The sequence below is a fragment of the Nelusetta ayraudi genome, unplaced genomic scaffold (assembly GCF_046127955.1).
Source record: "Nelusetta ayraudi isolate G7.1 ecotype Tasmania unplaced genomic scaffold, CSIRO-AGI_Nayr_v1 ptg000056l, whole genome shotgun sequence".
NCBI lineage: Eukaryota > Metazoa > Chordata > Actinopteri > Tetraodontiformes > Monacanthidae > Nelusetta > Nelusetta ayraudi.
In genome coordinates this window covers 1,260,860-1,287,024 of record NW_027466106.1, presented here as the reverse complement: position 1 = coordinate 1,287,024, position 26,165 = coordinate 1,260,860, and the positions used below count along the sequence as shown (strand labels likewise).

The following is a 26,165-nucleotide window of genomic DNA, read 5'->3' as shown; positions in this document are numbered from 1 at the left end:
GGCAAAGGAGGGGGGGGGGGGAGAGAATCAATCAAAAGCAAATTAAAACCATTTAGCATTAAAAATGACTTTGTATGCATCGTTGATAGCTGGGTGTATAATAAACGAGAGTTAAGGGTTGGTAGCTTGAAGTTCAAATAGCTGCGAAAAACAATGAGAAACTACTGGCGCGATCTGTCGGCTTTTTGCAAATCAAATTAGCGTGAAAATCAAGCCTCACACACACACACACACACACACAAAAAAAAAGAAGCACAAACTCGGTTATTTTCCTTTCTAATGAAGAAAAACACTTTTTTGGGCAAAGATGAACTCCAGACAGTCATCAACCCACTAAAAGTCTCTATTTCTGAGGAGAGACTCTCTGTTCTGCGATTACAGGACTTCAGGGTCCGGTGTGAAGAGCAGCAGGGGCCTCGTCTTCTCCTTGACCTCGCTCTAAATGAGAGCGAGGGGCACTGTGTTTTGTTTGGCCTTTCTCTTGTTGTTGTTCTTAACCGCGGTTGACTGCAGTGCGTTCACTCACGGCCTTTGGCGATGCGCGTCTCGATGTGGACCACGTCTGATTCTCTGTCCAGGCCGATTACCGCCCTGCAGTAAGCGGGAAGAAGAAGAAGAAGAAGAAGAAGAAGAAGGAGAAAAGGCGCGTGAAGAAAAGTGACAAAGGAACAGCAACGATGAGGTTGAGGATCACAGCGGTAGACGGGCGTCCCCCCCATTGTGCGAAATCCAAAGGAAGGTGTTTTTCTCTCTGCTTTTTTCGCGGCTTTCTTCGCGCCCATGCGGCGGTAATTAATCTCAATCCACCGCGGAAGGGACAGACCAAACAACAAGATAGAGAAGGGCGAATCGCGGGCCTCCCGTAAATACCACCTGAAGCAAACGCGTCTGCATGGGGGCGGCGACGTTTTGGGGAAAACAAGTATTTAGACGTAATGTGTGTGACGGCACGTTTTCCACGAGCGCGGATAATGCATTGTTTCCGGGGTGCTGGCGCAACCCGCTGCGCCGCGCCGCTCCGTTCCCATTCATCACGCCGCGTCTCGGCTGCGTTCACGCACGCGTAGGAGAGGACGTCCTCCAACCCATGTCCTTTACGTTCCGGGCTGAGAAACACAATTGGCTTTGACACGTAGCACAACAAACAGGGGATGAAACCGCTCGCATCAATATTTACTGCCACGCGCCTGAGCGGGTTGAGATTGCTAAATGGCGGGCCACGACAAAAGCAGCGTGTCATGTAAGTGCCTCGGGGATAAAAAAAAACATAAATAAATAAATATATATATGGTATTACTGCGGGCCTGTGTGACACGCTTGCACTCAGGGCTGAGAGCCGATGTCACATGTCACGGGATCCTGTTTGCCACAGCCAAGGGTTGTCATCGCCGTCATTATGCAAATTGCAATCAATGGCTGCACTAAAGTCAGAGGGCGAGAAGGGGGAAAAAAAATGTTAAGAAAGAAGAAAATGGCATAATCATACCAGTAGAATCGTCCTGGCATCACGTTGTCGTGAACGAGCTGCCATTTCCTCCCAAAGTCCATTGAGCTGTACAGCTGCAAGACAAAATTAGGATGATGGCCATCAATCTTTTTGGGAGGAGGGGTGAATGAGGGGGGGGAGACGTTGCCAGCAGGCATCAGAGCAGAGAGAGAGAGAGAGAGAGAGCGAGAGAGAGAGAGAGAGAGATGCAGCCGGGTTCGACGGGGCCGAAGCTACCTTGCTGTCGTGACTGTAGGCCAGGATCCAGTTCTCCTGAGACGGGTGGAAGAGCAAGCTCAGGACGTGGAAGCTAATTGGATGCTTCTCGAAGCTCGCCCCTTCATCTGAGCTGATGAGAACGGCGCTCTCTACCTCCGGGTCGCTAAGTATCATTATCTAAAGTACAGGAAGGGGGAGCAAGTCAGGCATCAGAGGGGCGAGATGGAGAAACCATCATTTGGCAGCAATTTGGAAAAAAAAAAAAAAAAAAAAAAAAAACCTTATAAAAAACACTCCAAATTGTCATGCGACATGACGCCCGGGGGCCGCATCAGACGGGAAGATTAAAGCGGCTGACCTTCTGTTTGTTGGTGGGGCAGACGTAAAGGTAGCTCAAAAGTGTCCGGCCCACTTTGTCAGCCAGTTTGGTGTAGGTGCTCCCGTAGTCGCTAGATCTGGAAAAAAGACAGATGTGGTCCCAGAGAAGAAACAGGAAGGAGAGGCGGGGGGGGAGAAATCAATTAAAGACCTACCTGGGAAAGATTTGAAAGCATCACACCAGTGCTTTGGCATGTTTTAGCCCATTAACTGCAAATCAGTTATTCTTTAGGGTGGCTGCCTCCCCGAAGCAAACCATATATTTTCAGATTGATTTTCTCCAGTCCAGCCAGCCTTGAGCTTCATGGAATGAAAATCAGCTGCAGTGGGAGACTGGTTTCATGCTAATGTATTGCTTTTTTGTCGTTGTTGTTGTTGTTGCTCGCCCCTCCCCGGCCATACAAAAAAAAAGGCAAAAATTCTGACATTCAGCCCTGCTTTAAATGTTCGACTCGTTCGCCGAAATTGCGGAAACTCGCTATGAAAAAAAAAAAAAAAAGAAGTGGCTTCGAAATTACACTCGCTCATCGTCACTTGTTGTTCAACCGACACGCATCGGAGCTCGGCGGCGGCGGAGGAAGCGGACCTTTCATGTAGTCAGTTAGTGTTGCACAGGCTTTGTTGTTCAGAAATGTTTGAGGATAAACAGGCAAATTAAAGAGGGAAAGAAAAACCCAGACGGTGGAGTCGACCACTGCTGAGGTGTTTTGATCAACTGGCTCCCATTTTGTTTGGGTCTTGCAGTGCTATGACGACGTTGCCAATTACATGTATGTAGATGTATATATATATATATACACATTTATGTATATGTGCGTATGTATGAATGAATATACATACATACGTATAAATGAATATGAATGAATGAAATCAAAGTCCTCACTGCACACGCTGGAGTTCAGAGAATGGCCCAATAAAAGCCCATTTGCATTCTGAAGGATATTGATTTCTATCATGGTAAATGTCCTACAGGTTAATTTAGCTGGTTTCCAACTAAGCAGCAGCGTATCCAGTGATTCATAGGTGTCGGCAGCCAGCTGCAGAAGCACTAACAAGCCGGCGACTGCTTATTTAAGGGCGTGAATGTAAATAGGAGCAGAGGCACACGGGTGACAGGGCACAAATCGCTGCACAACGTAGGACGTTTGCGCGAGCTGCAAAATGCGCATCACGTCAGGGCTGCAAGACACGGGGGAGAGGGTGGTATTATTGCAAATGTGTAGGAGCTCAAAATGAATAGAACTCCTAGAATTAACATGTTTTTTTTTTTTTTTTCCCAGCGTGTCTCGCATTTCATCCCGTATTCAGCAGTTACCAATTACCCAGCAAGCCACAGAGCAGCTAAAAACTGCTGTCTTTCTTGTTTTACGGTGCCCGCTGCAGCAATTTAAAAGAAAACTCCGGGGTTCCAGGATTCTTCTTCTCTTTAAAGTCAATTTGCAGCAGTGCATAAGCACACTGGGGATCATCTGAAAAGGCCTCTTGGCCACGAGAGGGAATCTGAACAAAAACAGTTGTGTTTTGACAGCCGACAAGCACACGCGCAAAAAAAAAAAAAAAGAAAAAAAAGAAGCGCAGCTCTCCTGAGGAGCATAATGCAAGCTGGGCATAAAGAGCAAGTTGACATATTCATTAGGCATTTCCTGTTCAAAACAACGCAGCAGAAATCTACCTTTCATAAAGGGTGAAAAAAAAGAAGGACAAAACAAAGCACAAAATGCAGACTTAACACTCCCTTTGCACGAGTGCAGCAAGTCTTTGAAAGGTGATTTTCATGCAACATTGATGTGTAATGAAACCGGCAGCTGACTGCACAGCAGGAATTCAATTTAGGAATTTCAGGCTCGCTTTGAGAGATGATCCGCAGTGACGACCGCACAGAGGAATCAATTTGATACTGCTGTACGTTATAATTACTTTGTATGGTAATGTAACGTGTGTGAGGGTTTCTCATCATTTCGTTATTGTTGAGTTTATTCCAGCTTCGATTGTCAGTCATTTTCTATAATTCAGTTTTCTTTTACCTGGTGAAGTTTGGTTTTCAATTTCAGTTGATAATGAGAAGTGCATGGGATTAAATGACCCAATAACACAAGTATTGCTTTCAATGGCACAGCGTGTATCGTTATGTTACGCCTAACCTCATTGCAAATAAGTTAAAACCACTTTCTTGCTATATTTATAATCCATACATTATGTTGATGTCCACGCTGGCCAATTTGTCCATCCCGCAGACAGCAGCTACTCTGCTACCATGACTCAGCAACGATTTTTCTCTCATCAGCGCATTCCATCTGGCAAAGGGGACCCCCTGATGTTAATCCTTGATTTCTTGTGCCTCTTGATCTCTATCCGTTTTTGACTGCTCGGTCGGGTGGCTGCATTTAATTCATTCATTTCATTTCATTATACTCTATTTTTTTGTTAAACATATTGATGTTAATCAATGAGTGGGCCACCCAAAACGCACAGGAATTCAGGTGTAGGTGCGTCCAGTAACAGGTCAAGTGTTACTGCGGACATTACTCTTTGGTGACCATTATATGACCGGAAACATACGTGTGTATTTTATGCCAGTGGATGAATTATAGACGTTTCATATTGGGCCTTTTTCCTGCGTACTAGAGCAAAAAAAACCTTACTTTGTCTCTAACAGCAGAGTGGGCACTTGCTCTCTCTGTGCATCCCATTACCGGCTTAAGATGTGTTTGTCATCGCAATCTTCACATTTCTCATCGCCACAAACAACCGAACCACATCCTCAGTTCTACCTGAGTGCCTCCAAATGTAATTTCACTGCATAATTGGATAGGCACCCGTCGTCTGCTTGTCTGTGCATTAATCTGAATCGTCCCACTCACTGCTGACATTGTTTTCAAAGACTTGCCCGTAAACACATCTGTATTTTCGCTTAGATAATTCTTCAGGGGTCCACATTCTGACTTTGCTTGTAAAACGAGAGAGGCTGTTTGTGATATAATTACACCATCCAGTTTCGACTGCACACGCGCACATGCACACACACACACACACACACACACACACACACACACACACACACACACACACACACACACACACGCCGTCTTCCAGAGCTGCTGTGAATGTGGATGAGCTCCCTCCGATCTGCATTTTGCCGCCCGCCGCCGGCCGCGACCCGGAGCTCCATCATTTCTCGTGTTATCACAGAAATCACTGACTGTTGTTTCTTTCCATAACATTCAAATCATTGCTTTTCTAATACCCGCGACGCTACACAACACACACACACACGCCCTAAACCCCGAGATACACTCTAATTTACTCATGGTGCCATTGTTAAGTAGACACCTTGATGATGGAAGACCTCCTGTACACAATATGGGATTTCCAAACGTGTCAAGTCGGGTGTAAATCTCGGCGGTGCCTCTGGTGAAACAGATATTAATTTGAGGCTCAGTGCTCGGCAGACCGATGGTCCCTTTTTCATGTGTATTTCAGAATGAAATGAGTTCTCTGCAGGCAACGGAGGGGAGGAGGAGGCGGCGGTGGTGGGGGAGCCGTATCAGAAGCTGCATTGTGCTATCTGCGGTATAATCCTTAATGAATTCCATTCTTATTTATGACCTGGCGGGGCATCGTAACTCACCCCTCAATACATACTGAATGGAATTACCGTGGCAATACAGTTGCGATTGCATGTCGATGGCCTCTGAAACTAAAGGTTGGGGACGACAATCAATCACAGACTCCATCGGAAAGTTTCTGGGTCAGAGGGAAGGAGCTGCAGATCCAAAGAAAGGAGCCTCCCCCTGTTAAAAGTCTTCCTGTTTATCTTTGAAAAAAAGTGTCTGTAGTGATGGACTGAAAATAGGTTGAGCCTTTTCCTCTAACTTTGGTGCAGTCTCAGCTGTGTTATTTATGGGGAGTGCAGGAAGCAAAAGAAGAGGATGCTTTACTCTCAACTACTTCGCATTGCTTTATTAAAACATACTTTATATTGGCTTCCAGGGTAACTTGATTGTTCATATCCTGGGATGGGGGTGCATTATAAATCACAGCCACAGTATACTGCTCCAGCTATGAATATATTACTTGTATTGTTGGAGGGGCGGAGGCTGTGCCTCTGTATTTTTAGAGAACTGCTGCAAACATACCGAGACCTTTGCGCAAGACCTTTGCAGCACAAAGATGGAATAATTTGCTTCCCTAAACTATTATATGAAGGATATTTTTACATTTTAAATTTTGGCATAATTAGATTTTTCAGAATTTTCTGATACAGGCGCGTTGTCTCCCAAAATGTGGGGACAGTAGGAGGCTGAAAACATTGCAAGGCGCTCAAAAAGAGCTTGGAAGAGTTTGGAAGAAGCTGTACTTTTATTTTGTGAAACGAGGATATAATGTTGGATATTTAAGACGCCAATTTCACTTTTGTCACATTTCATGGCAGTGTGTTTCAGACTGTGATGTTTCTGTGGCGACCGGTGGAATCTTACAGCGGTGCACTCATGTTTGGATGGTTTAATTACCTCACCAGGAGCACAGCTGTATTTTTAAAATCAAGCAACACCATAATGACAGTAAGATTTAAATTTAGCCTTATAATCAACAGGTTACCTGCACCAAGACAATTTGTGTATTTTTAAGCAAAACACATCAAAATAGTGAGAACAACTCACAGCACAGTTCTGATGATTATTATTTTATGACGATGATGACGATGATTATTATTATTATTATTATTATTATTATTATTATTATTATTATTATTATTATTATTATTATTATTATTATTATTGTTATTATTACTAGACAGTAGTGCAGTATATATTTCAGGTATGATCACTGACTTACCTCCAGAGTGAGCTCTCGGTCACAGCACCCAGGTTAAAGTCAAACAGTTTTGTCAAGATCAGGATGACCTGAAACAGAAGGAGATGTGTGCAATTATGTGAGAGCACCTGAAAAAAAAAAACAACCCACAACTTTCTCAGCGGCACAGCCCTGTGCATGCATCAGGACAATAGCCGTCTAGTTGTAAACACATGGGATTAATAGAAGTTACATTCCTCGTGCTTTTGTATGAAATATGCGCCTCCTTCCTATAGCGCGTTGCCCCAATGACAAGTGATCCTCAGGCTGTCAAGATGTGTCATTCTGCTGCCGGCGAGATCTGAAAAACATCTCCCCGGCTGTCGAGAGCCGTGTTTGTACCTCATGTGGAATGATACCTACATGACAGCAAAAAAAAAAAAATCTGAACATAATTGTTCAGTGAGCAATAAATTGAAATGCAGCCGGCGCCTGCACCAGCTCACTCATTTGCTCTTTTTTCTTTTTTTCCTCTTTTCAACAGTTGCCTTTCTTTGCCTTCCAAATGTGTGATGTGGCAGCGAAGAAAAACACTGATCTCCACTGCTGATCGTAGATGCCAAGCCAGATATTTGACTCACTGGATGTGGTCCAGTTCCCCCTTTTTTTTTTTTCCCGGCCTAAATGCTTTTGCATGTTCGCCGAGGATGGCTGGACAATGTGTTTCTGGGCCAACAAAAATGTAGCCCATAAAAGCCTGCCAGGGCACAGAGGGTCGGGTGAAATTGTGTGCAAACGAATTATTGTCACTCCAATGACATTTTAAATGACTTCCCATGGGGATGATCATAAGTCAGGACACGGGAGACGAGCCGGGTGGGGAGAGCGCTGGCGTGACGAGTTCAGGATGTGGCGTGGAGGAAGGCAGAGGACGGAGGCCGGATAATAACAATCAGAAAGCAGAAACGCGGCGTTATACGTCTGACGGGGTTTTATTTTTTTCTTCCGTTTTACAGGCCTGAAAGATCCGGTCAAAAGCTCAATTACAGTGAGTTTAAGCGCATTAACCTCGCGGGACCCGCAGAACAAGTCATTAAAGCGAGGACGGCCACACAAGACTCCGCAGGAACAAAGACGTGCTCCTCGGCCCGCTTTGAAAATGCTAAAAACCCAATTGACCCACAGTTTAGCCATCAAACAGCCGCTGCGCCTGGACGGGACTATCTTGCATTGCAGGTTAATTAACCAATCACACGCGGAGATAAGCATTTGCATAACTAAATGCGCCATGTCTGCAAGGTCCAGTGCTGCAGTCTGAATCAATTTGGAGTGCAGACTTAGTTAAACGGCTGTGATGTTGGGCCTAATTGCCTGCTTTGAAAACAGATAGGAGGGGGTTGGGGGGAGGGGGGCGGGAGAAACTCTGCCAAACTACTGATCGTTTGTCTCCTCGGCTCCCTTTTGCTGACAACAATGGCGCTGCGTCATGGGACATTATGCCGTAAATACAAGGAGGTAAATTGAATCTGGAATTGATTCCATCAGTGTCAAACCAGAGGCAGTTAATTCCTATAACTAGAAGGACTGAATTATCCATCGCTGTAAATTAAGAGCGTGGAGAGGGTGGGTGGGTGGCGGGGGGGACGGTAAATGTGCCCATTTCAAGGGGTTTTACCACTCGCAATAGTTTGCAAATTGATCCAATTTGATAAAATGTTCATTAATTTTGTAGAGGATGAGAGACAGCCTCCAAAAATAGCCCTTAATGGCGCTTAAAAAAAAAAAAAAAAAAAAAAAAAAAACTGGCATGACAAAGAGAAGTCTCTTAGCACCCACGCTGTAATTGCCATCAGGAGCTCCGTTTTAACTGTTGTCAACGAGTTGGTGCAGTTGGCTCATTAACAAAAGACGACCCGTTGAATTGGGTCAGTGAAGATCCACCTCGGGGACCGGCAGACTAGCGAGGCAGATGACTGTTTGGATGATTTGTCCCTAAGTGGCTACATCAAGAGTACATCGCCGGAGACGTCTTTAACATTATTGATAGGCGCCGCATCTTCGGCGCTGGTCAGCGGGGACCGACTGTCATCCATGCAAATGGCGAGACGGGGGTGAGGGGGAGAGCGGCTGACGTGCGGCAGCAGATGCGAGAGTTGCGCGCGGACATGCGCGCGCGCACGCACGCACACACACACACACACACACACACACACACAAAAAAAGAAGTTGCTTCAGAGAGAAAGGGGAAGGGGGGGGGGCGAGGCAGTGCGGCCTTGCATGCATGTAAATACCGGGAACAAACAAACACAAGATGGCTCCCAGAATTATTTTAAGCCTTCTAGGTAAATACAATTTTCCACATGCATATCATCACTCACTTGCATACATGAAATTAAGTAACGACCCTGGGAGGCCGAAAGCAGTGCATTTATTCAAGTTTATGTTTTATTGATGTGCGCAAAGAGAGCTTCGCCCCGGGAAAGTCAACCAATCATTTTTTTTTTTTTTTTCCCAGATTGCCTCTCGCCCTCCGAGGAGTTGGGTTTAGTCATCCTTTTATCCCAACATTCTATTCCTGTCGCCCTCTTTTCCTCCCTTTTCCTCTTCTTTCACCTTTAAAATCGTCTCACTGTTGTTTCTCGCACTTTGTTGTTGTTTTTTTCCCCCCCTGCACAGTTTATCTCATTCCTTTATTCACTTCTACGCAAGTTTTGACTGAGTCTTATTGAGAGCTGAGGTGCCACTCCTGCATTAATTACCTCATATGAATGCAGCTGCTTGGGCATGCAGCATTTACATTGACTGCGCAATGCCAGATGCAGAGAGCCGGACCAAAGCAGTTGCTTTAAATTCCATCAATCTTTGCTTCACTTAATGTTTATGTATTTCTTTTTTCCCACTTTTTTTAAAAAAAAATTTTTTTTTAGGGTGAGACCACCAGAAATGCTGAAAGTTTGGAGTGCCTCAGTGGGACGTGAGAGGCATCTCAACGGCCCGCTAGTGGGAAGATTTTCGCACAACGCGGCCCCGCAATTTCGATGTGACTCATCCACGCGGCGCCGTGCGGCTATTGATTAAAACCCATCGAGTGGCGCGTCAACAGTTTTTGTTGCGCTTTTAAAAATAGTGCACTTCAAAAACACGGAAACCTGTTGCTCGTTACCGCCGACAGCCGCAGCCACGCCCCTTTGAGCGTTGCCTCTGCCTCGCGGCGCGCTGGTGGGGAAATAAGAGCAGTACAGAAAAAAAAAATCCTGCAACCCCGCTCAAAAGCTCACACCTGCAGATTGAAGCGCGTTGCTCTCCGTCGCAGAAGTCGCACGTGGCTGTAGGAGGCGACGACGTTTGGTGATGAGCGATGACTATACTGTCACTTTCATGTAAATCTGCCGCTGCTGCTGCTGCTGCTGCTGCTGCTGCTGCTGCCGCTGCCGCTTGCTGCTGCTTTCGAGTGTTGCTGCAGGGGAAGACTCAAGAATCTAAATTAATTTCTAAGGGACCCCCAAAGTTGATAGCAGTGAGTGATGTAAGGCCCCTTTGAATATCGTGGCTAAAGGCTGCTGCTCCGAGTGGCTATAAAACATGTTTTTTAAACTTTTTTTTTTTTTTTTTTTTTTAAAGCATTTCAGTAAATATTCAAAGCCATGCGCGAGATGCGGACAACCATCCAAGACATCAAACTAGCTGGCAACGCCGAGTTTACGCTCACTAATTAAAACGATTACTAAAGCATAAGCCTATTTGAGATGGATTTATTCTAGCGAAATATGTCTCTTTGTCTGCCTCCGTCTCAAGGTCAGTTTTCCGCAGATATGACAGAGTGAAGGCGGATTTTGAGTCCATCAAGGGATTACATCAAACACAATCCGACAAGCCCTTTGTGATTAGACCTATCTTTTATTTTTGCACAGTTTGGGTGCGTCTTTGTTTACTCTGTGTTTTTTAATGACGCCGATAATAATAAAGTTATCAGCACCGAAGATGTGCATTGAAGGGATTAAAATGAAAGTGATCAGCAGAAAGCTTCCATATGATGACAACATGTTTCGTGGAGTTTTGTGCTAGCATGACGTTTAGTTGTTTCTTTGTTGTTAAAGAGGTCACCCGTAAGCAATCAAACATAATCCCACCAGATCTCACAATGCACAGCTGTGAGATAAGGGCCAAGGGTTCAGCAGCGGAATGTGACAAGTGCATCTATCCTGCAATCGGGATTGAAACACTGCATTGATTTAGTCGGATTCCATCATGAGCGCATCTCAGCTGCAGCTCCAGAGGTGGCAGGAGGGTGAGAGAGCAGACAGAGGTGCTTATCGTGGGCCTCAGCCAATCAGAGCAAGTCAACCCAGAGGCTGTGCCAACGTGCCGCCCCGCTTGACCATCTGCTGCGCGGCGAGCTACATCTCCTTTAATGGCCGCAAATTAAAGGTTTAATTTTACATGCACGGAATTCCACGCAGCCAAGCTGACAGACTGAGGGAAACTGTCGTCAAAAGCCAGCTGTAAATAATGCAAACTTTTGAATAATTTATATTGAGTGACCCCGTAAATGGACAGAGAGGTTTGCTTCAGAGAGCAGAGCAGGCTCTGAGCATGTTAAATGCCACCGTTGGTTGTTAATTAAGACTTGATTGCATGTGAGCAGTTGACGTACGGTACACTTGGCTTGTTTGGGCTCAGCGAAGAAGCCTGACAGTGGTAATTAAAATACAACCCCAATTTATTTCCAAAGAATTTGTCCAAAACAAATTTTAGCGGTGAAGGACAAACATTCTGACCAAACATTGTGTCTCTTGACTGGATTTTGGAATTGAATAATTATTAATAATTCAGATCATTCCATGCTCCTTTCCCCCGATGCACCTTGTGGATCTTAGCGGGCACCAGACTCTGCCGCACGATATTATGGAGAGCGAGCTCGAATGCAGTCATTCAGCTGGAAACACGTCACTTTAATGGATCTGTTCATGCAGATGCGAACCTGAGGACATGGAACTAAAACCTGTTTTATTTGTCTGTGAGCTCATTACATTCTCGGCTTCATTAAGGCAGGAGAAAATCGACGCCAACGGCAAGAGAGAGTCACTTGAGCGATTTGACAAACTCGCTTCAAATTAATTAGCCAATAAATATCACAGATTTCTGCCCTCGCCGAGGACGCTCGGCTTTTAATTTCAATCATTTGTGATTTGACGGACAATGAGCAGCATCTGAACTACGAAAAGTGAAACGGTTTGCAGTCTTCTCTGGAAAATAGAATTGATTTGAGAGAAATGCAATTTACGCAAATTATGTCATGGAAACAAAATTGGAACGTGAGAGACGGAAACGAAGCCCAAATTTGAAGAGTCGGGTCACAATTAACAACCTGGACATAATCGTTCCATTTTTTTTCCACGCCTCAATTAGAATTTGAAGAGAACCTGCAGAGAAAAAAACCCACAAACACTGGTATGGCTTCTTTAAGTCTTGGCGCGGGCGGGCAAGGTCATAAATGAAGTGGGAAGAGGGGATGAGAAGCAAAAAAAAAAAAAAGAACATTTTGATGTTGTTTACGTGTGAATGTCTGCAAAACGCGGCACTTAACGGGAAGGACAAACTGCTTCTAAGAAAAATGGCAGCGAGAGAGAGGGAGAGAGAGAGAGAGAGGGAGAGAGAGAGAGAGAGAGGGAGAGTGAGCCCTCGCTCTATCCTCATGTTATCTGCGGACCAAATTGGATGTTTGTATTTTTGCGGGTGTAAACACACTCCGGGGATGCTCCGCTTTCATCAAGCCAAAACTCGGCCAAATCGTCCCCGGTGCATCAGCCGTGCGTGTCCGTGTGTTTGCTCATCCGACCAACTCGGCCTCCTCTGGTCATATAGCGCCGGTGCGCCGAGCGTCGGGGGGATTCAGCAATCAATTCAATCCATTACGAGGGGGGAAATTAATGAAATGGCTCGGCTTTTAAAGGCCTCCACTGCAAACATGGCTCTATTGTGTGTTTGCAGCGTCTCCTTCCCCGCCACCAATACACACACAATGAACCGCCGTGTTTGCTTTTAGCCGGACAGGAGATTGCGATCGGGGCCGTTTCTTGAAAGCAGGCAAGAAACTGAAGAAGAAACTGGAAAATGGAGAAATAAATCAATGAATAAAAACTCAATGAAATGAATTTAATGGACTGCGCATATGAACGCCGTTCCAAAACGCTTGTTGCATTAATGTTCTTGTCTGTTTTTAACTATGGGGCACAATAAGCAGCGGCTGGCATGAAAGGGAAAACAGAACGCGGCGTTCAAGGACAAATGTGATGAAAATTTCAAGTCATTTTTAATGGCTTGACACATCCAAGAAAGCTGCAGAGTCACAAGTGTGCAATGCCGGGCTAATTTAGTGCATTGTGAGCGGCGGGGGGGGGGATGAAACCACAACATTACATTACAATGTCTTTGTTCCTCTTGTCACTCTTTGTTTGTTTGTTTGTTTGTTTGTTTGTTTGTTTGTCTTCAAGAGGTCAACGTTTTGGCCATTTCTTTAATTCCTTTTCTGTTTGGTCCACAATAACATGGATTTCAACTCTGTTTTCAAGATTTCTTTAGAAGACAAAATATGTCAGTCTATAAAGTGTTGTTTTTGTTTTTTTGAAGAGCACCAATTATGGCTTTTGGAGAACTCAAACCGCATTCAGACAATTTCGTCCAATCAATCTTGCTGTGCTATTGGAAACAGCAGCGTTTGGCTTCTAATGGCTCAATTTGTGCTTGCAGGGATCTGGGCTGAAACCAAAGGTAGGATTGGGGCCCGAATTAAAATTTTGGAAGAAGCCCTGCGCCTAAAATGCCCCTCGTCGCTGCCAACAGCGCTGTGAGGCTCGGAGATTATGAGGAACATGCATCACAAATACTCTCATTTTGCTATTTTACAACATGAGTAGATAAAGGCAGACTGCCACCACCAATATGGGCTCCGGCATCTCACCAAACTGCAGCCCCCCCAACCCCCACCCCCGCCAACACCAACCAATACCGTCTGCTGTAGGTTATTTATTTGGGAGCCGTGTAATTACCTTTGGCTGGCCAGATTGTGACCTCAGATCACAGGAAATCGATGTAATGTGGGCTCTGCTGCGTGACCGTGGCCACAAGCTGAACTGGGAGCAAGCGTGCCCTGAGCAGGCGGCGGAGGCCACCGCGGTGGCGTGCACGGAGCGTGCCAGTCATCCGCGGCAGCCCCCGCCAGGGATGATGGAGAGCCTTTCACCAAAAACAGCACGCCACGCCGGGGAAAGGGTGACTCTGCCTCGCGCAAATCACACGGCGCATTGTAGAAAGTAGCAGAATGTTGTCCAATTTAGATGAGTTGTTTTGGTTTTGAGCGCGCGTGTGTGTGTGTGTTTTTAATTTCTTGAGGATGAGTTTGCAAGCTAATTAAGCTCATCTTCGTCTGGTGAGGAGGATAATTTTGAATTCAGAGACTCTGCTGTTGTAATGCTTGCAAGGCGAGGAAGAAAGAAAAAAAAAGAAATAGTGCGAAAATGTCGAAAATTATTTTTTTTCCCCCTCATTTGTTGGGTAAAATGCTAATAGAGGAGATCATGCGAAATGTAGCCGATACAACACTTGTTAGTATTTAGTCAAGATATCATCATAATCATCAAACCAAAGCGTAATACTGAGCTGACATTTAGATTGCTTTTGTTATTAGAATTTAAATATGATTATATTTTTTGTTTCATATATTATATTATAGATTATTATATTTAGTTTTAAACGTTTTGAATGATTGCTAGTGTACGTTCAAGGTTAATGAAATGTTTGTTTTCACCTGAACCAAAGACCCCGTTTCATTACAAGGAGGAAAGCCTTAACTGGGAGATAAAAGCCTTGTTAAGACTCACATCTGTTCACATAATTGATGGCCTTCTGGCCAACAGCAGCTGAACGAGTTCATCGCTTCTCATTACGTTGACTTTACCAACAAGCAGAAGGCGAGGAACAGAACACTTTTGTGTCTTCTTAGAAACTATAAACTTTTCTTCGCCTTAAAATGACATTTTTAAAAATAAGCTGTAGCCAGAGGCCAGACAGGCGACCAAAGTTGAACAGTTCCATGCCAGGCCAGGTGGAGGTGCTGTGTCAGTGGCAAAGGTTTGATAATTACTGTAATAGATCAAAGAATTTGACTTTTAAAAGTGATAATACATGTTACAAGTCAAAGAATTTGACTTGTAACCATGATAACAGTGTCATAACATTTTATTTGTTTTACTTTTTTTCTTAACTTACAATTTGGCATCTTGCAAAAAGGAGAACAACTTGAAAAAACTACAGTGATGTTCTGCTTTAACGCACCTCCATAAGTATAAGACGTGTCTAAAACTGTGAGCACAGTGTAATCTACTCAAACATATGCTTTCCCTCCTTTTTCATTTTTTTCCCCACCCACAGGCTGGGTTTGAAATTACAACAGCATATAAACAAATTAACTGTCTTATCCAGTTTAATCTTCTATATTTACTGAGAAGCATTGGCTTGAGCCCGACTTGAAGAAATTCTAACACCTTTGTTTGGAAATGCTGTTTTGTATCGTCGCCATCATCTCCAAGCTTCTCATAAACGCTCTCATTTCATTCCAGCGAGGGGCTGATTCACTTTTTGCACATTATTCTCAGTTGCATAACATCATAACCGCTGCGCACTCTGTCCACACACCCTGAAATCTTCCAGACTATTATGTTATAAAAAAAAAAAAACTGCACATCAATTACCTCTGCGTGGAAAATTGAATAGAGGAAAAACAAGAATCTATAGGGTCCAGAAACAAATTGGAATATAATTAACTATGGTGATAAACAGCGGCATTTAACCATCAGCATGTGTTTTAGTACAAAGCACAGCATGAAATGAAAAAAGGAATTAAAGACCACAGTCTTTGCGAGGGTGTGTGTGGTGAGCAATAAGATGAATTACAATAACACGTTACGCCAAATTCAAGGCTTAGCCGTTTAAATAAAGCAGAGGGTCTCCGGATATCTTTATTCCACTCCAATAAAATCATTAAAACATCAATTATGTCGCGGCTCAGTTGAGTCTTTGCGCCTGAAAAGGTTTCGACAAATCATACACGGTAAAAAAAAAAAAAGGAAAAAAAAAAAAAAAATGAGATAGTCCCATTTGGTCCCAAATATATTTGTCCATTTGCAGAGTTTCAGCTCGCGACTGTAACTCAGTTTTATTTGTCGCAAGCCAAAGCAACCAGTCATGCTAAAGGATTTGTTCCAGGAGACCCATTGAGGGAGTGCCGTGTCATTTTGCGTTTGGAGGTTTTCCATCATCGCCATTGATCGCGCCGGTGTGTGAGTGGCGCCTTACTTGGCTCTTTTCCATCTCACTTGATGGGAAATAGCATTTTCTGACTCCGACTCGTACATTCCTGCCACTGTAAACCATCGGCCAAACCCTCTCATTTAAGTCGGCTGCCACCTGAGCAATCCCAGTCATCTTTAAACGTGATAGCAGGGCTGCAACGCTTCAGGCGTTAAAGGGGAGGAAAAAAAAGCGACACCTCAAGGCCGAACGCGTGTTATCAATGCAGGGTCACCCGGTTGGCTTAATCCGAGCTATGATGACGCCGTGCAACTTAAGGAAATCAGCCGTGACCTTTGGGCCCCAGCGAAGCACATCAAGAAAAAGGTTCACGCTTCCCGTCTGCCCGTGTTTGCGTGATTATTAATAAAGGACTCATCACGCCGTCTGAATTTCAATCTTTTGATATTCCCAATCAGAGAACGCATAAATTTGTTTTCATAACGAAATCAGGGTTAAAGTGTGTCTCTCGCCCCACAACAGTTATTAAACTAATTAATCACATGCAAACTTGTCAAACTTGATTCAGCACCCGCTTTGTCACTTTGATTAAAATTGGTATCAGTGTGTGTGTGCATGATGACTTTGTGTGTGTGTTTTAAAAAAGGAGACTCTCCGACTGATGGGATGCGGAATAAAGCGGCGGCAGTGTGTTAGAGCCTCTGACTGATGGCAGGCATTAACTGGCTGCTCAAAGAGCACTTTGTGCGGCAAAACTACAGTGCCGCCGCAGAGGAGTGCTGGGACCCCTATGCCGACGTGGTGCATTAAGGTCTCTGAGCACAAATCATTCATGACCAAAAGGCCACATGTGGCTTTATGAGGAGTAAAAACTGGGATTTCACTGAATTATTACTACGCAGAGGGAAAAAGTTGTGTGTGCAGCGCCGGAGAAATTATTTTGAAGCAAAAAAAGAAGAAGAAGAAAAGAGCAAATGCTGCTTTCGTTCTCTCCGCAAACCTTTTTTTTTTTTTTAAATTGGACTTGTTATTGCTGTAGCAACCAGCATTCTGCCTCTTACACGGCATATAGGGCTGCTGAACTTCCTGTCAGCACGACACAATCGCATCAGTGGACAGAGCAACCCTCAGGGCCAGAGAGGCGCTGGATTAATGAACACACTTATTGTTGGCAAGAGCTAAATACGACTGTAGCTGCCGGATGGTGGACGGCGCGAGAACGCCCCGGAGCAACGGTCCGTTTGAGCCTCCCTCACTCATCCAAACGGGAATGTCACTACAGTACGTATACTTGGGCACTTTTACCTAAAATTGAAGAACTTGGAGTTTAAATCTCGCTCAATCTCGCCATCATAGGGTTAACCGGACAATAAGGACAAGAACATGACAGAGATCAGAGCTTAATCAATAAAAATCGGAAGTATACTTCAGCGTATTCAGGATGGCAGTTTTTAATTCAGCGGGCGGGATTAAGAGGTAACGAAGGCCAGAGAAAGACGGTTCGAGGAGAATCAGAGAGTGTGACAAGTGGCAAGGATTTAAAAAAAAACAACAAAAAACAGCAACTTATTTGCACAAACAGCGGGAGCAGATCTACTGGAGAGGACGGTGAGATGCTGGGAAGGACGTAGGCAGAGATGAAATTAGCCCTTGTTGAGAGGGAAAAAAGCACTAAAAGTAATTTTATGAAGTCATAAAGGTTTAAAGCACCTGTTTAAATACTCTTGATGTCAACCCAAATGAGGATGCTAATTGGCGTGCTTAAAGTGAGCATGCCATTAAGCACTGCGGAGGTAGCAATGCTCAAGCACATGATTCAACATAACCGAGTGACATTATGTGAATGTAGCAATAAAGTTCTGTAAATGTTAAAGCATATTTTAGTAGCAGATTACAGAAACATAATTTTGCTGAAAGCAGACCACACAAGGCCTGGTATTGTGTACTTACAACTAGTACATTGTAATATGCTAAATGCAGGCTAATACCTGGCATGCTAACTGCGAGTTTCTTTACTCTTGATGCAAAACACTGCAAAGACGATCGCAACCGGCAGCCACGAAAATGTCAGCCGGTCTTCATCAAATCAATATTAGAAACCTCAAACTTAGCTAATGATGAATTATAGCAGTTCACTTCGTTCTGGCAAATCTGACCTCATCTGACAGCCCCGAATTTGCAAATAGCCCAGGCAGCTGCGGAATATCTCCAATGTATAAAGCGCAGGACAGATTCTGTACCGAAATGTTCAAATGTGAAGCACTTTTGATTTTCTTCAAACGGAGGAAAGGATCAAATCCCCCCTGGCTAGAGCAACCAGGGGGCCAGGGGATGATGAAATGTGCATTAATTAAAAGGTTTTGGGTCACATATCAGCTCTTTTGACGAAGTGTCATGTGACTTTCATTAAAAAAAGAGATTGTAGCGCAAATTACTACTGGAATATGCAGTTCGGCGCGAGCGTGCGGGATTTAAAAGGAATGTGGCAAACGCTAAATAAATCAGGGCGGACTGGATCCTTTTCCTTTGTTGTAGCTGATCACTTCGACAGTGGCGGTGCATTTTTTTTTCCCCTTTCCCTTTCCCTCCCCACCCACCCCCTTCATCGCACCTCTCATCATTTCTCAACCCCCGCAAACTCCGGTCGCACACCTCTGCAAGTTGGGACTGCGATTCCGTTTGATTTTATGGATCAAGGAGTTCCTCTGCATCCAGCGCTGGCATGTTAAATGGAATGGCTGTCTGTCTAATGAAGCGCTTTAAAACTCGAGTGTGCCCCTGGGCCATGCCGTCTCCTCATTTTTATTGTCTACTTATTCCAGTGAGATTATGGGCAACAATAACTGCCTCGTTCCGAATAAAGCGTGTGGACAAACGCCACCCAGGGAGGTGGGTACGATTCCCAGTCAGAAAAAAAACAAACAAAAAAAACACGGCGCTGCCGAGCCGACAGGGCCGCTCGTGAGGTTCGCCACCTTAGACGGAAGAAAAACAAAACATATACGAGAGGCTTAGCCCACAGCCACGGACAGCTCGTCAACATAGAGCTCCTCCCGGAGCGAGTTTCCCAGCGGCAGGCCAGCGACGCCGAGCCGACCCCCCCCCGACCTCCCTCTTTTTTTTCCCCCTCACGGCACAAGAGAACGGACATTATTTACACCAACATGCAGAATCGTTTGTGCTGCAGCAAGCAGGAGCTCAGAGCATGCGATGTCAATAACAACACTCATTAGCTCCAGTCAGCTCGGAGAAAACCCGTGTCCTAGTTTGGTCAGCTGCCTTGTGAGGAGCCAGGGGAGCGAAGAGGAAAGAGAGAAAAAAAAAAGTGGTCAATCAGGAGTCTAAAAAAAAGAAAAAAATCATTCCGCTGCCAATAACTCCCCGATCACCAGCTGGCTCGCGCACTGACGCGCGCTTTCTGCCTGCGGGGTGGTGATGGAGGGAGAGGCTGCGGGGTGTATCCATCCCCTGAGTGTCAGATGTGCTGCAATGGCTGTTTAAAAAGATTACCAGCATGGTCACATCGCAGCTTGAAGAGGGGGGCGGGGGGAAGAAGAAGACATGTGAGGCAAAGGAGTGAAATATTGATTTGCCATCGAGGATGTCCAGAGCCAAGAGTATTTATTAGTAGTTTTAATTAGTTCCATGTCTAGATCCCCCCCCCTGCTCCCCAACCCCACCCCTACCATCTCTAACATTCATGGGCGGCACATTAATAAAACCAGTGCAACTCTGTGGCTGCTTGTAGCCATGACAGATTTAATGAGCTACAAAAAAAAGAAAAATCATATATACAGTAGATTCAGGATCGATACTACAGGCAGTTCTGATGCCTTGCTCTTAATGGGAATTTGTGTGTGTTTTATTCCCAGGGTCGGGTCAAATCGATGTTATCTCTCCCCGAGTCGCGGCTCCGGGCTGTGATGCCTCCGAGCAGCGTCATCGCAGGAATCAAGAAACAGTCGCAGGACCTGAGCCTCCACGCAGGCAGGCAGGCAGGCAGGCAGGCAGGCAGGCAGGCAGGCAGGCAGGCAGGCAGGCAGGGTGCCGTCCCTGACCACGTCGCCGCTCTGGAAGGTGTCCGATTCATTCAGGGTGGGACCACACACCTTGGCCTCATCACAGTCCGACTCTCTAGTGAATATTAGATGGAACCACCTTAGGATCGTGAGAAAAAAGTCATTTCCCTTCAAATGCCCCTTTTTAGATTGGATTTATTATCAGTCATTTGCATCAGATATTGCCCGAGCTATAACACCCCGCTCGTAAAGTGCCATCAATTTCAGATCTGCGCTTTCACTTGTACGTTTTGGGGAGGCAGATCGCGGGTTCGAGACCGTATAAATCTCAGCTGTTGACTGGCTGAGGTGACAAGCTCATCAGCGGTGATCCAGTGAGCAGTGTCCTGCAGTACAAAAGGCCATTTTTGGTGAAGACGTCTCAAAAGCGACAACATCTTTCACGCTGCTGCCCACAAATCAGGTTTTATTACGTGCTTCTCTCCACCGGCTCCGGCCCAACTGTGATGCATCACCGCAGCCCAGGACTGTGATGCCCCCTGAGTTATGAGACGATTTAACCGTCAGAAAATACACGGTAAGAAAAATACACGTCGGCGTTGAGTAAAACCCACCGACTTCAATAAATGCATCATATGGAAGAATATTTGCGGCGTTTGTGTGGAGCCGAAGTCAAACGTTGACCCAGATTATGACACGCACACACACACGCATACGCACACACACACACACCTTTCCAGGTAAACAGAGCTGATCTGAATCACCTACAGAAAATTACAAGTGGATCATGTCTCTGGCACAGGGCTGTTTGTACTTTTTAAGATCTCGCTGCAGATAAGCGGCTGAGCCCGCAAACATCTTTGCATGCTGCATATGTAAAGCAAGCGATAAAATCTCTGCGGCTTTGTCTGTCTGTCTGCTGCTGTGGGAGTGTGCAACCACATTTGGGGGAAAGCGGGAGGGGGTAATGTCCCATTATCTATTTAAGGGAAGCACAATCTTTTGAAAAGTGTCACTTTGAAACGACCCGCGCTCCGCCGCGAGCTGCATTCATCCGGGACAATTATTAACAAAGAGCGAGTCAAATGTCAGAGATAAGGCACTGCCCGTTTGCCAAAAGGTCAGACTGCCTCATCAGCATCACTCGATGGCCCAGGCAGGACACACTCACTTCTAATTGTAACTGCGCCCACCTGACGGACGACACTTGAACAGTTGATACTAAATGAATGCACTGCAGCTGCAGCATAAACATCTGTGCCACCCCTGAGATTAAAATGAATTAATTTTGCGGAATGTATGGGTTAGTGGCTGGGTGACTGGGGGGGGGCTGGGGTCACTGGGAACCTGGGGGGAGGTGGAAACCATAAACAAAATTCCGGCGGCAGCCCCGTTGTTTTTATATCAATCCTCACAATCTGTTTTGCATACAGCACGAGTGAATTCTCGCAGCGCGCAATGGTGCGGTTTGATCCAGCCGGCGTTCACGGACACAGCTGCGCGTAACACACACAAAAAACATGAACGTAAAGAGGGGTAAATAATTGTTCGGGCTGAGCAATGCAGGGATGCATTAATCACTCTGCTGGAAGGGACCTCGTTGCTGCGCGCACTGGCAGCTGTGCGTAAAAGCGCGGCGCACACCTAATGTAATGCGAGCTGTTCAGACGTTTGTTTTCAGCATAATCATAATCAGGGTTGTGCATTGGATGGGTGGGGGTTACTGTTATGATATGCGATGTATTATTAGTGGAACTCACGCTGCTGTTGTGCCCGGACCAGTGCACCATCGCCTGGTTGTGCGCAGAGTCTCCGGTCAGAGCGAAAGTGGACGTGTCCAGGTACGGCTCACTTTGTCTCGGGTTCGAACCTCTGTCCTCGTCCCCGGCTCGCCGGTACTCGGCTCTCGGGTTGGAACCACCCTGAACAGCCTCCACAAGCCTCTCCCTTGACTGCGCGTCTCCGCTCACACCCCTGTCCACATTTTCGGTCCATGCTGGTGGCGCGCTCCTCTTTGCCCTCTTTGTCGCTGCGTAAAGCGCATCTTCCTCCATCGAACCGGCGCCGGGTCGCGCCCGCTGGTCGCCGGGAGCCTTGCCATGCGTTCTATCAGGGCTGTGGTAGTTGTGTTGCGCCTCGACGCTCCTGGGTGGCTCATCTTTAAGTCCGCTCGGGCTTTTCTTTCCCACCTGCTCGCTGTTTTTGTCCAGCTTCGGATCAGCGTCCGCCGCCTCCTCCTCACCGCGAAAAGCGCCTAAAACTTTTGTGCCTTTCTCTTCTTTTGATTTTCGTGTCACATGCGCGTCCAGCGGCGTCGCCTCCAGGCGGTAAATTCTGTCGTTCGCTCCCATGGAACTTATTTCCGCCTCAGCCTCAAACTTGATTTGAAACAGCTGCGCCGACGCCAAAACCAAGAGAGGAAAACTCCAAAATGACCACAGTCCCATTGTTTTTTTCTTCTTCTTCTCTCTTCTCTTCCTCCGAACTGATGATCTGCCGTAAGGAGGGGAAAAAAGAAGGGGGCGAGGGCAGAGCCGTTCGACTGCTCCAATATTCAAGGTATCATTGTTGGCACGGAGCCATTCGACGGACCCGCTCACATCCAGGAATTTGTCAAAGTGAGGGAGCAGCTGAGGAGGCGCTGCGCGTCAGGCGAGCGCGTCGACGGAGAGTGACTGCAGGAACGTCTTGAGCTCATTGTTCAGCAACGCGTGTTGCAGAGAAATACGACTTAAAACATATAAGAAACCACACCACTCTTAAATTTCTCATTTGTAGAAATTATTTTTTCTTAAAAAGAAAGAAAAGAAAAGAAAAGAAAAGAAAGAAACTCAAGTCTGCCACTTGCTGTTCTCCCCCGTAAACCGCGGAAAGTGAACGAAACCAGCGCTTAATTGACTCTCGGCGACAGACAGGTGAAGTAATTTGCGTTGTTGTTGTTTGTTATTTTCCCCCCACAACTCGCACCGTGGAAACCTTTCTGGCATCTGGCGACAAGCTGGGAAACATCATTTGCGCGCATCAGTCAACACCCAAACTCACCTGTCACTTGTGTTTACGCGCCTGCGCACTGCTGATACATTTGGGGGAAATCAGTTGGACGTCCGATGGAAAATTCAGACATTTTTTTTTTTTTTGTACTCTGTGCCCAGCTTTGGAGATATTTTTTTTCCTTCCTTTTGACCGATTCTATTTCTGGTGACAGAGACTTTAATCAGGCCAATACAATAACATGCCTGAGGCAGAGCCGCCCAGGAAACAAGAGGGACTTTGAAGCCTTGCCATCGTATATCTCCTGTAATCTTCACGGCTTCACGGTGCCTCACAGGCAACATGCCTTCAGACGACCTTCTTTTAATCTTGTGCCTATGCATCTCCTGCTTTTCATGGCAAAAAGAATAACTTTTTGTTTCCGGGAATCAATACTCCATTTGCGAGGCATTAGTCTCAATTAGCAGAGCGAAATCAATCTTCAGAGGCGACTTTTTACTTCCTGCCGGCCCCTCGGGTCAGGGTTCGGAAGATGGAGAGTCTAAAATCTGCTACCTTTTGCAAAAAATGTTGTTTTTTTTCCACTTTGGGAAAACGCATAATGATGTGTGTTGATAAGGAGCTAAAGGACGCCAGTTGTCGGAATCAGCAGCCAGACAGTCGCCTGCCCTGAGGGACGACCATAAAAGAGAAGGATTTCCATCTCCATTCAAGGACGACCCACGCAACTTTGAATGGCAACGACGGCACGCAGACTCAAACCAGATATGTCCTTGAAATGTGACTGCAAATTTTTTACATGGCTGCGCCCCCCCTCACACCCTCACACCACCACCACCGCCATCACCACCACCCTCAACCCCAACCCCTGCACTGAAATAAAGTTAGAGCAATTACCGCTCGCGGTCAAGGTTAAGCCAATCCGGGTCAGCGGATACTTATTAGGAACACCAGTGCCGCATGATTGCGCCAAATAACTCTGACGTCTAAATACGTGGGAAACTGTAAATGTGAAAAATGGGGACGCTACAGTGCAGCAGTCCTGACTCACTGTCTGTTTGATTGAGACACGGATATCTGCGAGGCGGGGATGGAGCAGCGCTGTCAACTTCAAAGTGTCTCGATCGTCGTCTTGGAAACATCACAGCTTCAAACAATAAGTCTTCTGGGTGTAAAGTTTGTTTTTTGCGTTTGTTTTTTATAACGATTTATTTATTTCAGTCTCAATGAGGGAACAATGTTTACCATCAGGCAGCGTGCGGCGATCTAGAAACCGAGCGAAAGAGGCCGACGCTGCGACTCCTAAATCTGATGTGAGGAAGGATTTTCTGGTTTCCTCAAGTCAAGAAGTCCGAAAGGTGAAAAGGTGACAGACAGACTGACAGACAGACAAGAGAAGAGCTTGAAGTCTCTGCCAGACTGTAACTAATACAAACCTCTGACTTCAACTTCTTACAAGCTCCAGATTCTACTTTTTTTCCTTTCTATATTTTCTTACAAATATTTCACCATCTTTACGACGGGATTTTCCATCCTGGCTGCAAAACAAGTGCAATTTCCAGAGCTCTGTGCTAGCGCTAAAGCTGCAATACATGTGTTTTTACTCACAGTGTAGCAGTTCAGCGCCCTTGGAAATCTGCGCGGCCAAGGAACAAGCTCGGGCAACTATGCGTGGGGAGCAGTGACATTGACACGAGGTCGCTGCTGAGGACAGCACCTTCGCATCCCGCACGCATCCTCACGGCAACATCTGCAATCAAATGATCCACTTCTGTCCTCCTCCTCCTCCTCCTCCTCCTCCTCCTCCTCGGAGAACTCACTCCTCAGCCCCCCTGCTGGGGATTTTCTTCTTCCTCTGTTTTTATTTTTCTTCTATTCTTTGGCACAGCTGTACAAACAAATTGGGATTCATGCAAGTGGGGAACGGGTGGTTGGGTTGGCGGGTCGAGGTGGCGGTGGTGGTTGGGGGGGTGGGGGGGGGCACCAGGCAGCAGGTGCTACTGTTGCATCTCCGCCGCACGGCAGACAGTTTCACTCTCCTCCTGGCACGGCATCCCTGCCGGGACGTCGCCGCAATGAGGTTGGGCGGGAGGGGGGGAGGGGGGTAATTGGAGCGGCCGCACTCTGTTTACCCAGTTTGCAGTTAAAATGAAGTCACTTGTTCCCAAACGCGCTGTGACAGAGCGGGAGGGGGAGGGGCCCAGACGCCTCCTCCATCAATGACACGTCTTTTAATCTGAATTAACCTTGGGGGGTGGTGGCGGGCAGCAGAGCTTTGCGTGTGTCTCCCGCTGTGTGCTTGTGTCTTGGTGCGCATGCATGTGCACGAGGGGGACGCACGTCGACACACACACACACACACACACATGCAGAGAGAAGGGGCAAGTGGAGACATGAGCTTATAAAGGAGGGAGCATCCGAGGGGAGTGTTTTAATGTTCCTGTGCCCCACTTCCTGCCTGGTGCGCTTAAACTATGACAGGGAATATTGCATATCTTCCTGGGTGGCGAACCTCTCCGACTCCTGGTGAAAGAAGAAGATGAGGCGGCGAGGAAAAGGAAAAGAAAACCAGTGCGTACATCTGTGCGGCTCCTTCAATATGTGTGCTCTCCTCCCCGGTGCAGATCATTAGCGAGATTATCAGTTGTAATCATCTCATTTTGGTGGTGGCGCATCACTCAGACAACCCCCCCCCACCACCACCACCCCCAACCACCACCACCGCAAACCACACCATCCTCCTCCTCTTTCTCCTCTCCCTCCCTTCTTGTATATCTGCCCAAGACAGGGAACAAACTCTAAAGCTTCCAGGACAAAATCCCATTTGTGCATCTGCCGTCTGCATCCCAAGCTTGTTAGTTCCAACACTTCAGTGATCCCGGCGGAGCGGACGCACAGGCAGTTGCAGGAGCCATAATGGCCATCACCCAGACAGCTCGCACTCGCATGCGAGGAGATGAACAGCAAGG

General features: G+C 46.2%; 1 protein-coding gene across 1 annotated transcript in view; it reads right to left on the bottom strand.

Moving 5' to 3' along the window:
• Positions 1 to 23,143, bottom strand: part of sorcs3b (sortilin related VPS10 domain containing receptor 3b) — a 46,118-nt gene extending 22,975 nt beyond the window's left edge. The window contains exons 1-6 of the mRNA XM_076038398.1: positions 21,966 to 23,143; positions 6,920 to 6,987; positions 2,064 to 2,160; positions 1,724 to 1,882; positions 1,487 to 1,560; positions 527 to 591 (exon numbers count right to left, since the gene is read on the bottom strand). Of these exons, the coding sequence (XP_075894513.1) occupies positions 527 to 591; positions 1,487 to 1,560; positions 1,724 to 1,882; positions 2,064 to 2,160; positions 6,920 to 6,987; positions 21,966 to 22,652 (1,150 nt within the window). The 5' untranslated portion in view covers positions 22,653 to 23,143. The remainder of the gene's footprint in view (positions 1 to 526; positions 592 to 1,486; positions 1,561 to 1,723; positions 1,883 to 2,063; positions 2,161 to 6,919; positions 6,988 to 21,965) is intronic.
• Positions 23,144 to 26,165: the final 3,022 nt, after the last annotated feature.